The 18,041-nt window shown below is 45.4% G+C and overlaps 1 protein-coding gene across 2 annotated transcripts in view; it reads left to right on the top strand.

The window, feature by feature from the left end:
• The window catches only part of LOC139534302 (acetylcholinesterase-like), a 39,485-nt gene extending 21,850 nt beyond the window's left edge, over positions 1-17,635 (top strand). For both annotated transcript variants that reach the window (XM_071333349.1, XM_071333350.1), the window contains exons 3-11: positions 956-1,060; positions 1,381-1,594; positions 1,685-1,948; positions 2,177-2,359; positions 2,580-2,678; positions 3,039-3,234; positions 3,515-3,707; positions 3,878-4,056; positions 13,969-17,635. In XM_071333349.1, the coding sequence (XP_071189450.1) occupies positions 956-1,060; positions 1,381-1,594; positions 1,685-1,948; positions 2,177-2,359; positions 2,580-2,678; positions 3,039-3,234; positions 3,515-3,707; positions 3,878-4,056; positions 13,969-14,090 (1,555 nt within the window). In that variant the 3' untranslated portion in view covers positions 14,091-17,635. The remainder of the gene's footprint in view (positions 1-955; positions 1,061-1,380; positions 1,595-1,684; positions 1,949-2,176; positions 2,360-2,579; positions 2,679-3,038; positions 3,235-3,514; positions 3,708-3,877; positions 4,057-13,968) is intronic.
• The last annotated feature ends 406 nt before the right edge of the window (positions 17,636-18,041 follow it).

Raw genomic sequence — 18,041 nt, 5'->3', positions numbered from 1 at the left:
CAGTTCAAAAGAAGACTTTACGTCCTGCACATGAGTAACCGCCATCTGCGTCGGCCCTGGTTGCATCCTTATCACATTGGCAGCCATGCGGGGTGGCTCATTCCTTGGGCAAGATTTTTTTGAACATCCATATTTCTCCTCCTGCAGGCTGCTGATGAGCTGGCTGCTGACGGGCTGGTCCTGGGGCTGGCTGAGGGTCAATCTCATCCTCTTCTTCCAACTCACTGTCAGACTCCGAATTGACAGAGACATGATCCTCATATTCTGAAAATTCTTCATCTTCCAAAGTGGAAGACGCTCCTTCCACACTAGTTGAGCAGAGATCTTTTTTGTCATACTGATTGATTGTGGCAATGAGCCACACATGCAAAGTTATTTATTTGTTGTGTCCCTCCCCCAATTTGCACCTGGCTGGGGTAGAGTGTGGGATAATACAGATTTTTTTTTTTTTTTTTTTACAATGTATTGAAATAATGTATTGTAATAACATTGTGCAGGTTCCCGCAAGATATTGTGTAATTTCACACACTACAAAGGGTAATGAGTCCAAGAAAAGCAGGAGACAGACAGGTTCTTGGTGCTATGTTGAAACAGCATTCCCAGGGAGGAGGAAGACAGAGTGAAGGCACACAGCAAACCTTTTTGTTTCCTTTTTACTTCCTTTTTACTTGTTTTCACCTACACACACACACTTTTATTACCCTCGGGTCCAGTGGACCCGAACCCCACATATGTATTATAAATGTGTAGGGGGCTGCACAGTGTGCACTCAATGAAAATGTGTTAATAAGCCAAGGCCAATGAGTCTCAGGTTTAGTAAACATTGAAAATGGGTCCCACAGACCCGAACACCACAGAGGGGTTAAATAAAGTTTGATTTCATTTGAAATAAAGTTTTGTTATACCAGGTGGTAGCTAGATGTTTACTAAATAAAGTTTGATTTCATTCCAACAGGGAGATGAGCGAGGACTGCCTCTACCTCAATATCTGGGTCCCCACCTCCCCCAGACCTCACAACCTCACCGTGATGGTATGGATCTACGGAGGAGGGTTCTACAGGTAGGTAGTCCAGTGGGCTAAGGAGCTTGACCTGTAGCCGGAAGGTTACCAGTTCGAAATGAGGGCAGGGCGCTGGAAGAAAGGAGGGAATTGATCTGAAAAGTGAAAGGCTTTCACATCCCAGCAGCATTTCATAAGCACTTAACCGTACAACATGCTCTCCGTCCAGGGATGCTGCACTGCGGCTAGGACCCTGTGCTCCTTTCAAGTTCGTGTGTACGCATGAAGGTGCTATCTGGGGGTATTGAGCAGGAAACGCATTTTCATTGTCTCTGTAACATATGGACAATACAGTTGTATTGTATTCTATTGTTCTTCAGCGGATCATCGTCCCTGGACGTGTACGACGGGCGCTACCTGGCTCACTCGGAGAAGGTGGTGGTGGTCTCCATGAACTACCGTATCGGGGCCTTTGGGTTCCTGGCTCTCCACGGCTCCTCAGAGGCCCCTGGGAACGTGGGGCTCTTAGACCAACGCATGGCCCTCCAGTGGGTCCAGGATAACATACACCTCTTCGGGGGCAACCCCAAACAGGTAATGATAATAAAGAGGAAATGTGTTTGTCAGCAAGCTTGTGCGCTCTATAAGTTCAATATTATTGTTATTAACTACTACTACTCGTAGGTGACCATCTTTGGGGAGAGTGCCGGAGCAGTCTCTGTTGGGATGCACCTCCTGTCTCCCGACAGTCGACCCACCTTCACCCGAGCCATCCTCCAGAGTGGAGCCCCCAACTGCCCCTGGGCCACTGTTACGCCAACTGAAGCCCACCGGAGGGCCGTCATGTTGGGGAAGCTCGTCGGCTGCCCCTCTGGGGGTAACGATACGGAGCTGGTGGACTGTCTTCGCAACAAGCCCCCGCAGGAGCTCATTGACCAGGAGTGGCAGGTACATTAATTTATTACATTTATGTTTAGGTTTAAGTTTTACATTTATGTTTACTTTTATAGTTACGTTTGACATTTAAATGTGCATTTCCATAGCATTTCCGTTTACATTTGTGTTTTACGTTCACATTTAACGTACGCCATCTACATGTAATGTAAGGAATGTGTTTTCAATTATTTACCTAGTTAAATGAAGGTGAAATAAATACATTTTGTTTTGTCTTCTCAGGTCATGCCGTGGTCTGCCATCTTCCGTTTCTCCTTTGTGCCCGTCATCGACGGCGTGGTCCTTCCAGACAACCCCGAGGCCATGCTCAGCTCAGGCAACTTCAAGGACACCCAAATCCTGCTGGGGGTCAACCAGGACGAGGGGTCCTTCTTCCTCCTCTATGGAGCCCCCGGCTTCAGCAAGGTACGTGAGGAGAGAGAGGGGATGGAGTGTTTTGGGGGGGGGTGCGGGGAGGAGCGGCTACATATGTGCATTTGTGTGTGTGTGCCTGGTGTGTGTTTCTCTGTGTGTGCATTTGTAGCATGGGTGTGTGTGTTTGTACGTTCATGCCTGTGTGTGTGTGTGTGTGTGTTCCACTGTCACTGATACAATTTCACACAAACCTTCCATTGACTCCCCATAGGACAATGAGTCACTGATCTCGCGCGAGGACTTCCTGGAAAGCGTGAAACTGAGCGTTCCGCATGCCAATGAGATCGGCCAGGAGGCTGTCGTTCTGCAGGTAAGTAGCCCAGCCGGTTAAGGAGGTGGACCTGTAGCCGAAAGGTGGCCAGTTCGAATCCCGGTTGGGCCATGTGCTGGAAAGAAAAGGGGAATTGATATGGCAAGCCAGAAGACAGATTTTAGTTGTTCGCTGTGACATAGACTAAAAAAGTTGTATCAATCAGGGCAACCACAGCACAGAGCACACTCCACTTGCATGGCAGTTCAGTTTACATGCCCTCTTGAGGGCAATCGGGTAACCGCTAATGTCTGACCATGTATTGTGTTACAGTACTTTGTGACAACCGTGGATGTACAAGTGATTGTATATAATAAATATGATTGATTGATTGATTAATACAGTTGTATTGTGTTGCAGTATACTGACTGGTTTGATGAGAACAACGGGGTAAAGAACCGTGATGCCCTGGACGATGTGGTCGGAGACCATAATGTCATCTGCCCCCTGCAGCACTTCGCCAGGAGCTATGCCCAGTTTCACTCTAACCAGGGTGCCAACAATGGGCAACAAGCGGGCAACGCAGGGGCCATGACGAAGGATGGGAACTCACAAGGTAAGAATGGTTCACGAATGTTTTTCAAAGATGTTATTTCATGTCATACAATGGTTGGTTCTTAAGGCCCTTTGCTCCACTAGGTGCTCAAAGGAATAACTCAAGTTTGAAGTAGTTCAAACAAAAAGTCTAACTCAAAGTCCTGTGTCAATATTCCATGTCAATGTCTCTCCTATCCTACTGTTGTTCCCAGGTGGAGTGTACCTGTTTGAGATATATACAACACTAGAGTGGGGATATATCTTCTATTTCATTCTATGCTCTATTCCAAACTCTCTAGGTGGAGTGTACCTGTACCTGTTTGACCACCGTGCGTCTAACCTGGCGTGGCCTGAGTGGATGGGCGTTATCCATGGTTACGAGATAGAGTTTGTGTTCGGCATGCCGCTTGAGAAGAGACTGAACTACACAGCCGAGGAGGAGAAACTGAGCCGACGCATGATGAGATACTGGGCCAACTTCGCACGCACCGGGTAAGACAGAGGGGCAGAGAGGGGAGTGAGGGAGATAGAGAAATGGGGAGTTGTGAAAGGGTATGGGTTGGTGTGTGTGTCTATCGAAGCACACTGAAATCTGTCCTACCCTAATTAAATCTATTCTCTCTCTTTCTGTCTCCCACCCTCTCCCACCTCTCTCTCTCCAGTAACCCCAATATCAACTTTGATGGCAGTGTGGACAGCAGGCGGAAGTGGCCCCAGTTCACCAACAGTGAACAAAAACACGTGGGTCTGAACACGGAATCCCTGAAGATCCACAAGGGCCTGCGGAATCAGCTGTGTGCATTCTGGAACCGCTTCCTGCCACGCCTCCTCAACATCACCGGTAATAGTGTTACACACACACACACACTACAATGACACAATCTGGACCTTTAACAGCACATGAAGGAAATCAAAGCAATGCTCATGACAGTAAAAACATACTGTCAACATCATTTCCTCATATTCTTCCCTCCGCTTAGATTTTACAACCAAATATGGTTATTGTAATCACAATTATTTCTAAGGGAGATTCATTATTAAACTCATTATTTGGACATTAAATGATTTATACAGAGGGTTAATGGCTGGAAATATTCAGAGAGAGCTAGCTGCGGCTTACAGTCTTTTACAGGGAAAAAGGCTCAATCAACCGACTGAACTTTAAAAAATAACAGAGAGAGAGAGAGAGATGGTGTGGTTTGTTTGGTTTTGCAATGGAAAGTTGTGCATGGTCAGTAAAGCGTATAGCACACACTACAGTAGCTACAACACGTCCCTGCTAAACTGACCCAGGGTCAGATTGGACGGAGAAGGATAGGACTGTTGCTTCCCAAATGGCACCCTATTCCTTATATAGTGCTTTACTTTTGACCATAGCCCATGGGCCCGTAGCCATGGCGCCGTAATGGCGGAGTTATCTGAGAGCTTCTGGAAAAATATTGTGCATATTTAGTTGATTTACGTGTTGTTTTTATTTGGGGTGTGTTTGATAGCGCGTTACATTTTTATCTAATATACAGTATCTAGTTGCCTTGACCAACAGAGTGGCAGAATTGATGCCAGATCGATTTGTTTAGTTTGCTAAACTAGCTAGCTAGCTAGCTAGTTAGCTATAGCTAACTGTCTACTGCATTCAAAAGATGCTTTCAAGTTTCAACGTTTATTTACCACGTGCACATGATACAACAGGTGTAAAACAGCACAGTGAAATTCTTACCTTGAGAGCTCATTCCCAACAATGCAGTGATAATAATAATATAGATAATAATAGAAAATAGAATAAAAAATTTAAATAAAACCACACAAGAACTACGATGTGAGTTAAAGAAACAAGAGAATGCAAGTACAGTGCATTCGGAATGTATTCAGACCCCTTGACTTTTTCCACATTTTGTTACGTTAGCCTTATTCTAAATTGTATGAAATAGTTTTTTTATTCATCAATCTACACACAATACCCCATAATGACAAAGCAAAAACAGGTTTTTAGTAAATGTAGCAATTTTATTTCAAATAAAAACTGATATCACATTTAAATAAGTATTCAGACCCTTTACTCAGTACTTTGTTGAAACACCTTTGGCAGTGAATACAGCCTTGAGTCTTCTTGGGTATGACGCTACAAGCTTGACACACCTGTATTTGGGGAGTTTTTCCCATTCTTCTCTGCAGATCCTCTCAAGCTCTGTCAGGTTGGATGGGGAGTGTCGCTGTAAAGCTATTTTCAGGTCTCTCCAGAGATGTTTGATCGGGTTCAAGTCCAGGCTCTGGCTGAGCCACTCAAGGACATTCATAGACTTGTCCCGAAGCCACTCCTGCATTATCTTGGCTGTGTGCTTAGAGTCATTGTCCTGTTGGAAGGTGAACCTTCGCCCCAGTCTGATGTCCTGAGCGCTCTGGAGCAGGTTTTCATCAAGGATCTCTCTGTAATTTGCTCCGTTCACCCTGCCTCTGAAAAACATTTCCACAGCATAATGCTGGCACCACCATGCTTTCACCGTAGGGATGGTGCCAGGTTTCCTCCAGATGTGACGCTTGACATTCAGGCCAAAGAGTTCAATCTTGGTTTCATCAGACTAGAGAATATTGTTTCTCATGGTCTGAGAGTTCTTTAGGTGCCTTTTGGCAAACTCCAAGCAGGTTGTCATGTGTCTTTTACTGAGGAGTGGCTTTCGTCTGGCCACTCTACCATCAAGGCCTGATTGGTGGAGTGCTGCAGAGATGGTTGTCCTTCTGGAAGGTTCTCCCATCTCCACAGAGGAACTCTGGAGCTCTGTCAGAGTGACCATCAAGTTCTTGATCACCTCCCTGACCAAGGCCCTTCTCCTCTGATTGCTCAGTTTGGCCGGGCGGCCAGCTCTAGAAAGAGTCTTGGTGGTTCCAAACTTCTTCCATTTAAGAATGATGGAGGCCACTATGTTCTTGGGGACCTTCGATGCTGCATACATTTTTTGGTACCCTTCACTAAATCACGGACAAATCCTTCGACTTCATGGCTTGGTTTTTGCTGACATGCACTGTCAACTTTGGGACCTTACACAAACAGGTGTGTGCCTTTCCAAATCATGTCCGATCAATTGAATTTACCACAGGTGGACTCCAATAAGGTTGTAGGAACATCTCAAGGATAACCAATTGAAACAGGATGCACCTGAGCTCAATGTCAAGTCTCATAGCAAAGCGTCTGAATACTTATGTACATAGGGTAGTTCAGTTATTTATTTATTTATAAAACCTGTTTTCGCTTTGTCATTATGGGGTATTGTGTGTAGATTGATGAGGGGATTTTTTTTTAAATCAATATTAGAATAAGGCTGTAGCGTAACAAAATGTGGAAAAATGGAATGGGTCTGAATACTTTCAGAATGCACTGTATATACAGGTCAGTGTCAGTACCTTATTCAATGTGAGTAGTTGAGGTGGGTTTATACATAAAAAGTCCTGACTGGGAGTAGGATATACATGTATCAGAGTTGAAAAGTGTCTGGTGGCAGGAATATATAAATACCTATGGTAATATACTAAGGGTAATATATGCTTGTAAACAGGAGTAATAGTGACCAGTGGTCAGCCCGTCAGGAAGTCCAGGGTCCAGTTGCAGAGGGAGGTGTCCTGAGCTTGGAGGGCACTATGGTGTTGAACTCTGATCTGTAGTCGATGAACAGCATTCTCACATAGGTATTCCTCTTGTGCAGGTGGTAGAGGGCAGTGTGAAGTTCAATTATAGATATAGAATCCAAGATGGCGTAGAAGTCGGACGTGTGTTTGTATTGTCCTGTCGCGTGTAAATAGTAAATAGTAAATAGTCTTCGTATTTTTCGGATACATTTTAATTTCACTTTCCATCTAGGAACTGAATATACATTCCTACATTCCGCCTCACCCAATGTGGTACGGACCTGCTATTTTTTTTATACTTTAGAACCGTAACCCCAATCAGAAGCTAGCCAGATAACTAGCTAGTAGTCAGTTAGCCACTGCTGCGGTCTTCACCCTCAACTCGGACACAGCCAGCTTCAATACCGGGCCAATACCTGCCAGTCTGCAAGCGCGATATCAACCCAGAGCATATAGGACTGCTTTTTCTCTACCACATCACCGGATTCCTGACGCAAGCTCTGGACAATTACACCGTATCATCACAGCTAGCTAGCTGCAACCGAGTGGCTACTACTGGCTAACACCTCTGTCCCGAAGCAAGCACCAGTTAGCCTTGAGCTAGCCTCGAGCTAGGCCCATCTGCCGGCTAGCTGAAGAGGTCTACCAGCGAATTCTTGGGCTACAATACCAGCTACAAGCTAATTTAGCCATTTTTTTTTTTGCCGCTGCTAGTAGCTTTTACCTTCTGCACAGACACCAGCCCTGTTATTAGCCTGGATATTACTCACCAATTTACCAGCATCGGACTGTCTCTCGACAACAACGCCGGATTCCTGCCGTAATCCCTGAGCCACTGCTTCTGATCCTCACAGCTAGCTTGCGGCTAGCGCAGCTAGCGCCACTGCCACGAAGCTAGCACCAGTTAGCAAACACAATTCTACAATTCACAACCTCTCTTTCGCCATCGCCATCTGGCTTGGATTCTCTGTCGACACGACCACGTCTGAGCAGACCCCCTCCGTCTGAGCAGACCACCCCCCGGGCTACTAACTTTAAACGCCGCGTGCTAGCTTAGTGGAGGCCTCCCTGCTCCATCTACGGCTGCCCCCTGGACACTATGATCACTTGGCTACATAGCTGATGCATGCTTGACTGTCCATTAATTCACGGTACTCCATTCTGTTTATTTGTGTTTTATCTGTCGGCTCTGTGCTTTAACTCAGGATCTGTGTGTAGTTAATCCGACCCTCTCTGCCTAGTCGTCGCCATTTTTACCTGTTGTTGCTGTGTTAGACTAGCACCCTGTTATTGCTGCTGTTATCTTACCTGTTGTTTTAGCTAGCTCTCCCAATCAAGACCTGCAATCACTTTATGCCTTATTGTATGTCTCTCTCAAATATCAATATGCCTTGCATACTGTTGTTCAGGCTAGTTTTCATTATCATTGTTTTGGTTTGCAATGGACCCTGTAGTTCCACTCTCCGTACCTCTGATACCCCCTTTGTCCCACCCCCCACACATGCGGTGACCTCACCCATTGAGACCAGCATGTCCAGAGATACAACCTCTCTTATCATCACCCAGTGCCTGGGCTTGCCTCCGCTGTACCCGCGCCCCTCCATACCCCTGTCTGCACATTATGCCCAGAATCTATTCTACCACGCCCATAAATCTGCTCCTTTTATTCTTTGTCCCCAACGCTCTAGGCGACCAGTTTTGATAGCCTTTAGCCGCACCCTCATCCTACTACTCCTCTGTTCCTCGGGTGATGTGGAGGTAAACCCAGGCCCTGCATGTCCCCAGTCACCCTCATTTGTTGACTTCTGCGATCGAAAAAGCCTTGGCCTCATGCATGTCAACATCAGAAGCCTCCTCCCTAAGTTTGCCTTACTCACCGCTTTAGCACACTCTGCCAATCCTGATGTCCTTGCCGTGTCCGAATCCTGGCTTAGGAAGGCCACCAAAAATTCTGAGATTTCCATACCCAACTATAACACTTTCCGTCAAGATAGAACTGCCAAAGGGGGAGGAGTTGCAATCTACTGCAGAGATAGCCTGCAAAGTTCTGTCATACTTTCCAGGTCTATGCCCAAACAGATCGAACTTCTAATTTTAAAAATTAATCTCTCCAGAAATAAGTCTCTCACTGTTGCCGCCTGCTACCGACCCCCCTCAGCTCCCAGCTGTGCCCTGGACACCATCTGTGAATTGATCGCTCCCCATCTAGCTTCAGAGTTTGTTCTGTTAGGTGACCTAAACTGGGATATGCTTAACACCCCGGCAGTCCTACAATCCAAGCTTGATGCCCTCAATCTCACACAAATCATCAAGGAACCCACCAGGTACAACCCTAAATCCGTAAACATGGGCACCCTAATAGACATTATCCTGACCAACCTGCCCTCCAAATACACCTCTGCTGTCTTCAATCAAGATCTCAGCGATCACTGCCTCATTGCCTGTATCCGCCACGGGTCCGCGGTCAAACGACCACCCCTCATCACTGTCAAACGCTCCCTAAAACACTTCTGCGAGCAGGCCTTTCTAATCGACCTGGCCCGGGTACCCTGGAAGGATATTGACCTCATCCCGTCAGTTGAGGATGCCTGGTCATTCTTTAAATGTTACTACCTCACCATATTAGACAAGCATGCTCCGTTCAAAAAATGCAGAACCAAGAACAGATATAGCCCTTGGTTCACTCCAGACCTGACTGCCCTCGACCAGCACAAAAACATCCTGTGGCGAACTGCAATAGCATCGAAGAGCCCCCGCGATATGCAACTGTTCAGGGAAGTCAGGAACCAATACACGCAGTCAGTCAGGAAAGCAAAGGCCAGCTTTTTCAAGCAGAAATTCGCATCCTGTAGCTCTAACTCCAAAAAGTTCTGGGATACTGTAAAGTCCATGGAGAACAAGAGCACCTCCTCCCAGCTGCCCACTGCACTGAGGCTAGGTAACACGGTCACCACCGATAAATCCGTGATAATCGAAGACTTCAACAAGCATTTCTCAATGGCTGGCCATGCCTTCCTCCTGGCGACTCCAACCTTGGCCAACAGCCCCGCCCCCCCCGCTGCTACTCGCCCAAGCCTCCCCAGCTTCTCCTTTACCCAAATCCAGATAGCAGATGTTCTGAAAGAGCTGGAAAACCTGGACCCATACAAATCAGCTGGGCTTGACAATCTGGACCCCCTATTTCTGAAACTGTCCGCCGCCATTGTCGCACCCCCTATTACCAGCCTGTTCAACCTCTCCTTCGTATCATCTGAGATCCCCAAGGATTGGAAAGCTGCCGCGGTCATCCCCCTCTTCAAAGGGGGAGACACCCTGGACCCAAACTGTTACAGACCTATATCCATCCTGCCCTGCCTATCTAAGGTCTTCGAAAGCCAAGTCAACAAACAGATCACTGACCATCTCGAATCCCACCGTACCTTCTCCGCTGTGCAATCCGGTTTCCGAGCCGGTCACGGGTGCACCTCAGCCACGCTCAAGGTACTAAACGACATCATAACCGCCATCGATAAAAGACATTACTGTGCAGCCGTCTTCATCGACCTGGCCAAGGCTTTCGACTCTGTCAATCACCATATTCTTATCGGCAGACTCAGTAGCCTCGGTTTTTCTAATGACTGCCTTGCCTGGTTCACCAACTACTTTGCAGACAGAGTTCAGTGTGTCAAATCGGAGGGCATGTTGTCCGGTCCTCTGGCAGTCTCTATGGGGGTACCACAGGGTTCAATTCTCGGGCCGACTCTTTTCTCTGTATACATCAATGATGTTGCTCTTGCTGCGGGCGATTCCCTGATCCACCTCTACGCAGACGACACCATTCTATATACTTCCGGCCCTTCCTTGGACACTGTGCTATCTAACCTCCAAACGAGCTTCAATGCCATACAACACTCCTTCCGTGGCCTCCAACTGCTCTTAAACGCTAGTAAAACCAAATGCATGCTTTTCAACCGTTCGCTGCCTGCACCCGCACGCCCGACTAGCATCACCACCCTGGACGGTTCCGACCTAGAATATGTGGACATCTATAAGTACCTAGGTGTCTGGCTAGACTGCAAACTCTCCTTCCAGACTCATATCAAACATCTCCAATCCAAAATCAAATCAAGAATCGGCTTTCTATTCCGCAACAAAGCCTCCTTCACTCACGCCGCCAAACTTACCCTAGTAAAACTGACTATCCTACCGATCCTCGACTTCGGCGATGTCATCTACAAAATAGCTTCCAACACTCTACTCAGCAAACTGGATGCAGTTTATCACAGTGCCATTCGTTTTGTTACTAAAGCACCTTATACGACCCACCACTGCGACCTGTATGCCCTAGTCGGCTGGCCCTCGCTACATGTTCGTCGTCAGACCCACTGGCTCCAGGTCATCTACAAGGCTATGCTAGGTAAAGTGCCGCCTTATCTCAGTTCACTGGTCACGATGGCTACACCCACCCGCAGCACGCGCTCCAGCAGGTGTATCTCACTGATCATCCCTAAAGCTAAAACCTCATTTGGACGCCTTTCCTTCCAGTTCTCTGCTGCCTGCGACTGGAACGAATTGCAAAAATCTCTGAAGTTGGAGACTTTTATCTCCCTCAACAACTTTAAAAATCTGCTATCCGAGCAGCTAACCGATCGCTGCAGCTGTACATAGTCCATCTGTAAACTACCCACCCAATTTACCTACCTCACCCCCCATACTGCTTTTATTTATTTACTTTTCTGCTCTTTTGCACACCAGTATCTCTTCTTGCACATGATCATCTGATGATTTATCACTCCAGTGTTAATCTGCTAAATTGTAATTATTCGATTTATTGCCTACCTCATGCCTTTTGCACACATTGTATATAGATTCTCTTTTTTTCTACCATGTTATTGACTTGTTTATTGTTTACTCCATGTGTAACTCTGTGTTGTCTGTTCACACTGCTATGCTTTATCTTGGCCAGGTCGCAGTTGCAAATGAGAACTTGTTCTCAACTAGCCTACCTGGTTAAATAAAGGTGAAATAAAATAAAAATAAAAAATTGAGATTGCATCGTCTGTAGATCTGTTGGGGTGGTATGCAAATTGGCAGGTAGCCTTAGAGTTCTTGGGAACAGGAATGATGGTGGTCAGCTTGAGACGTGGGGATTACAGGCTGGGACAAGAAGAGGTCGAAAATAAACGTGAAGGTGCCTACCAGGTGGTCTGCGCATGCTCTGAGAATTCGTCCTGGAATCTCTTTCGGCCCTGCAGCCTTGCAAGTGTTGATCAGAATCAGAAACCTTACTCACGTCAGCCTCGGAGAGCGAAATCGCCCAGTCCTCTGGGACGGCGGGGACCCTCGTGCACGGATCGGTGTTGTTTTTGTCAATGCGTGCATAAAATGCATTGAGTTCACGTGCATAAAATGCATTGACGTGGAATAAAAATCGCTGGCAACAAGAAAAGCAGCCTCCGGGTGCATTGTTTCCTGCTTGTTTATAGCCTCGTACAATTTATTAAGTGCCAGCTTGTTGTTGTTGTTGTCCTGAGGTGGAATATGTACATTAGTCACGATAACAGATAACTCTCTTACGAGGTAGAATGGTCGGCATTTGACCATCAGGTATACCAAGATGGGTGAACAATAGGTAGAGACTTCCACTGCACTAGAGTCTGCACACCATCTGTTGTTGATGAAGAGACATACCCCTCCACCTCTGGATTTCCCTGAATCCAATGACCTGGCTGCTCGAAGAATGGAGAATCCATCGAGTTGGATAGCCATGCGGGGTATCTTGTCCGAAAGCCATGTTTCAGAAAAACAGAGAACATTGCAGTTACGAGAGTCCCGTTGATAGCAAATCCACGATCGGATGTCATCTTATTATTAAGTGGCCAATAGAATAGAGGGAAGTGGTGGCCGGTTTTCCCTTTGCCTTAGTCTCAACAGGACGCCCGATCTCTTGCCTCTTTTTCGCTGGTGTTTCCTCTTGGGTAGCCCGAAGATTGGATCGGAGGGACATAAAGAGCCCAGGGCGGATGAGTCAAAAGCCGAAATTGAGTAATTAGTAACTTCCGATCTGATGTTCAAAAGTTTTTGTCGATCATATGAAATGATAGCAGATCCATTTAGTGCAAGACGATAACGATAAACGCCAAAATAGTCACAAAATAGCAAAGTTGGGTCGGAGCTCTCAAGGCGGCAGCCAGACAGTAAGCTTCACCTTGCATAAAATCATTCAGCACCGGCTTCTAGTTTCAACCACCCAAAGTGAGAGGACTGAAGTGTGGAGATGGCAGAAGGCTCCCTCTTAGTGAGGGTGACTTTATACACTGGACTGATGTGTGGTGAGCCCTTTCGGCAGCAGAAGAAGCATCACCCAAGTGGGTGCTACACATTGCTAGTGGAGGAGTCGTCCAGTTTCCACAGAGAGCTGAGGATTGAGAACGTCAGGACCGTCTAGTCAACTCCAGCACCACGATCACCATTATCAAACCTGTCCCTCCCTAGTACCATTCAACTCGACTACAAGAATAGAGGCCTTCAGCAAGAAGAGCAGGTGTAACAGTATAGCTTTCGTCCCTCTCCTCGCCCCAACCTGGGCTCGAACCAGGGACCCTCTGCACACATCAACCACAGTCACTCACTTCTATTTCATCCCTCCTTCTTTCCCTCCTCCTTTGTCAGTATTCCCAGAAGGCCTTTGCTGTGAGAAACTGAACATATGTCAATAGCCACTTGACACTGTGTGTGTGTGTGTGTGTGTGTGTGTGTGTGTGTGTGTGTGTGTGTGTGTGTGTGTGTGTGTGTGTGTGTGTGTGTGTGTGTGTGTGTGTGTGTGTGTGTGTGTGTGTGTGTGTGTGTGTGTGATCCATCTTTGTATACCAAAAACCCAAACATGAGTATAATGCCAACTTTTCATTGGAAATGTTCCAAACCCCAAAAGCCACTGTGTTTTACTGTTAGAGGTCTGTGTGAAACATGTCTGGTTAGTTTCCTGACCTATGACCCCTGGTCAGATAAACAGGGATAATGTCGCTTCCTGGGTCTTCCCCACTGTCTCTCGGGTTCTTTTCGGATTTTGTGTGATTCCATCTGTAGGTGACAGTGGTGACCCTGTCTTTCACTTGTGGTAATCTCGCTCTCTTTCTCTCTCTCTCCTCCTCCCCAGATAACATAGATGAGGCGGAGCGTCAGTGGAAGGTGGAGTTCCATCGTTGGTCCTCCTACATGATGCACTGGAAGAGCCAGTTCGACCATTACAGCAAGCAGGAGCGCTGCACTGACCTCTGAGGAGAGAGAGAAAGAGATGATGAACACCTTGTCCTTCCATAGTTTCCTACATTTCTTCATGTGATATGATTTGTTAAAGGCTTGCAATTTAACTCAATGAAGGCCAAACAGTGGATTCCTTTCCCCCACAAAATCACATTTACTGTATCACAAATCATATTTTCTGTGTGGTTTTTTGTTGTTTCCATTGCAGATGTTTGGCTGCCTAAAACACATCCATAAGCTGACAATTTATCAGCATCAAATGTATTATGGAAGGAGGTGGTCATTGATGAAGGCTGTGAAAAGGTGAACATTTCAAAGGTGTGTCATTACAGTACCTCTGAAGACTGTGTGAATGTGTGTGTGTGTGAGTGTGTGTATGCATGCATGCATCCGTGGGCATGCGTGTATGTGTGTGCGCGGAAGTGTGGTACGACTGAACATCTGTGTTCCACATCACTCTTATTTTTTTTTACTTCACTTTATTATTTTCCAGTTGATACAAATCTCGCTATCTGCTTATTTTGAATGATCTTTATTTAAAACAGCTATTATGACCACTGTTCCACTGTCTAACCATGTATCCGTTCACTTGTCGTTTGTCTATCTCGTATATCGGTCCTTCCCCCCCGTTCTTCTATCCTTTTTTCTTTCTCTCTGACTGTATTGGTTAGGTGATCTGTTGTTGTATCTGTGTAGTGTCTTCTCCTGTGTCTCAAATGACACCCTATTCCCTGTATAGTGCACTACTAAGCTCTGGTTGAAAGTAGTGCACTCCATGTGGAAAAGGGTGGGATTCAGAAATACAATCTGTGTCTGTGTAGCGTCTTCTTTTGCATGTCAAATTACACCCTATTCCCTACATAGTGCACTACTAAGCTCTGGTCGAAAGTAGTACATGGAATAGGGTGGGATTTGGGATGTATTCTGGGTGGGTCCAAACCTAAAACCTCAGATCATTTATTATAGGAATCTGGAGCCATGTAAATCCCTGTGTGCTGGGTTAGAAAAGAACTACACTGAAAAAAAACTATTAGACTGTGTGTGTGTGTGTGTGTGTGTGTGTGTGTGTTACACTACATGGATATAAACAGACAAGTGCATACAAAGTTCATACAAACACACTATCGCTCTCTCACACACCAAAACACACACACACACACACACCGAAACACACACACCCACCGAAACACACAGAGTGGATTGAAAAACGTGCACGGAGGACCAATACTCACAAGTCCAGCGATCAACAAGATAGACATGTAGTCATGTTATATGTCACACATGTCTATCTTGTTCATCGCTGAACTTCATCGCTGAACTCTGTGCACGTTTCTCAATCCACTCTGTGTGTTTCAGTGTGTGTGTGTGTGTGAGAGAGCGATAGTGTTTGTATGCACTTGTCAGTATATATCCACATACCTCTGTCAATCACCTATATGTAGCCAAGCACTTGTGAATGTCAGTCACACCCACTGTTGTTTGTTCTAGCGTCAGAATGCAGTAAAGTATTATATTTTGTGGGCGTGAGGGTGTGTGTGTGTGCATACTACTAATATTATCTCCGTGCCAACGGGTCGATGTGTCTCGCTCCCCTCCATCTCTCTCTTTTGTCCTATCCATCTCTCTCTCTCCACCTTCTCCTCCATCTCTCTCTCCTCCATCTCTCCATGTCCCCAGAGGACGAACAGTTCTCGTTAGTCTAATGGAGACTGAAGTAATTCACTCAGTGTGTGTCTGTCGGTGTGTGTGTAATTCAGTGCTCCAGTGAAACGACAGGATGCTGCGTCAGCCATTCGCTGGCTATGAGACTGACAGGCCTGGCTGGGCTGTACTGCACTGCTGCAGTGGCTGATGGAGAGAGAGGGAGGAGGGTGAGAGAGGGGCGAGAGATGGAGAGCATGGGTAGGAGAGATGGAGAGGGAGGGGAATGAGAGATGGAGCAAGGGTGAGTGGGAAATGGAGAGAGAGGGTAAAGATAAAAAGAGAGGGGAAGATGGAGGGAAAAAAGAAAACAGGGTTATGTACTCCACTCGTCTATACTAAGGTTATTTATCATTAATGTGACATATACGTACAATATGTGTGGGTATCTATTACTCTTTTTCAGTGTTTTATTTTGCAGTTGCATTCTTCAGGTTTAAACCAACTACAGATGTCAGAGTATAAGTGTTTGGAGTTTGGAGTGTTTATCGATCACTTCCGTATCTGTTGAGATTGTTCCGAGTTTGGCTGCTCTCGTAGGGACTTTGACATGATAAATCCGTCCGTCTGTCTATCTGTCTTTGTGTGTTCTCTGTATGTGTGTCTAATTGTCTGTCACTGTGAGTCTACCGTCTGTTGGCTTGTTTGTCCATCGGTGTCCACCTCTGTCTCTCTGTGTCTGCTTGTGTTTGTCTACTTGTCTGTGTGTCCATCCGCCCATCTCTATACAGTTTTTGCATGATGTCATACTTTTGTGATGTCATATGTGTAATGTCATATTTATTTGAACTTGCGTTTGTTGACATTGTGGAAGGGATCAGGATCAGCCTTGTGATTGATCAGTGGGTCTTTCAGCGAATCATTATGGTTGGTTTATTCACCGGCATGTACAACTCCTATTTGACGACTGGAGTAGAGTAGTCTAGCTTTAAAAAAATATATATATAAAATAAAAAAGTCAAAGACTATCTGTAATTATTTAGATACTGGGTAAGTCCCAAATGGCACACTATTCCCTACATAGTGCATTACTTTTGATCAGGGCCCAAAGGGCTCTGGTCAAAAGTTGTGCACTATATAGGGAATGGGTTGCCATTTGGGACGCATCCACTTTGTTTGACTGAACAGAATGCATGTGTGTATGTATGGATTGGCTGCGTGAGTGTTCCGATGATGACTGAGTGACAGCTGCTCAAGCACCTCTTTTCCAATAAGAGGGCCTGCTTACCCTCGCTCCTCCAATGATATCCCTTTATGCATGTCCAGAGCAACAACCCCCCCCCCTCTCTGTATTCTACTCAAAATTTATGACAGTTATTTTCCGTAACAATATAATACCCCTGATGTCCTGATATGTATTTTGATTATTATTACAATTATTATAGCTTTTAAATTGCAGTTGATGTTAGCAATAATATAACACATTGATAACTAAATATATGACATTTATTGTATGATGATGACAACAATGATGATGATTATGACGATGAAGATTGACAAAGCAATATAATATATATAAAGAGTGCCATATTTTTATTTGAATTGTTATATTATTATTTTTATTTTTCCTTTTTCAATCCAACAGTATTACTACAGTATACTAGTCTAAACAGTATATAGAGTATGTACAGTATTATGGGTATATACAGCATAGTATCTACTGTATATAGTATATACAGTTTATACTAGTAACACTACTGTACTATTACAGTACTACTACTTCTGCATCATTTGTTACAGTCGCTAGTACTTTAAATAATACATTAGAATGGCTTTTGTAGAAGTATGTATTCATGAATGCCAGCTTGTTGTTTGTCAAATTGCAACAAAATAAAGACACCTTGCTTGCTTACCTCTAATACCGAGTCTATTGCTCTCTCTCTTCCTTTCCTTACTGAAAGAGCGCAACACGGGTTACGTGTTTGTTGGTCTGTGACCCACTGACACCGCCCACGGTTAGAGGTGAATAAGGCAGCCCAAGAGTCAACGCACAGGGAACTATATTCACACACACAGGAACAGTGCATGGAGATGTATGTGGAAAGGACGTGAAATGCTAGTGATTCTTAATGAACAGAAAACGGGTAATAGAATACACTGTACACAATACAATAACTGATGGCACAAGTAGAGCAACAAGGCTATTAACAAGGGAAGGACTGTATGAATGTATATGCTACCTGCACATTACACAACACCGCAAACACAGAGGCAACATACAATAGGCAATAGTAACAAAGTACGAAGAACAATATACACATTTCA

Source organism: Salvelinus alpinus, chromosome 11 (genome assembly GCF_045679555.1).
Source record: "Salvelinus alpinus chromosome 11, SLU_Salpinus.1, whole genome shotgun sequence".
Classification (NCBI taxonomy): domain Eukaryota; kingdom Metazoa; phylum Chordata; class Actinopteri; order Salmoniformes; family Salmonidae; genus Salvelinus; species Salvelinus alpinus.
The sequence above is the reverse complement of the archived record's forward strand: the minus strand, read 5'-3'. Positions and strand labels throughout refer to the sequence as shown.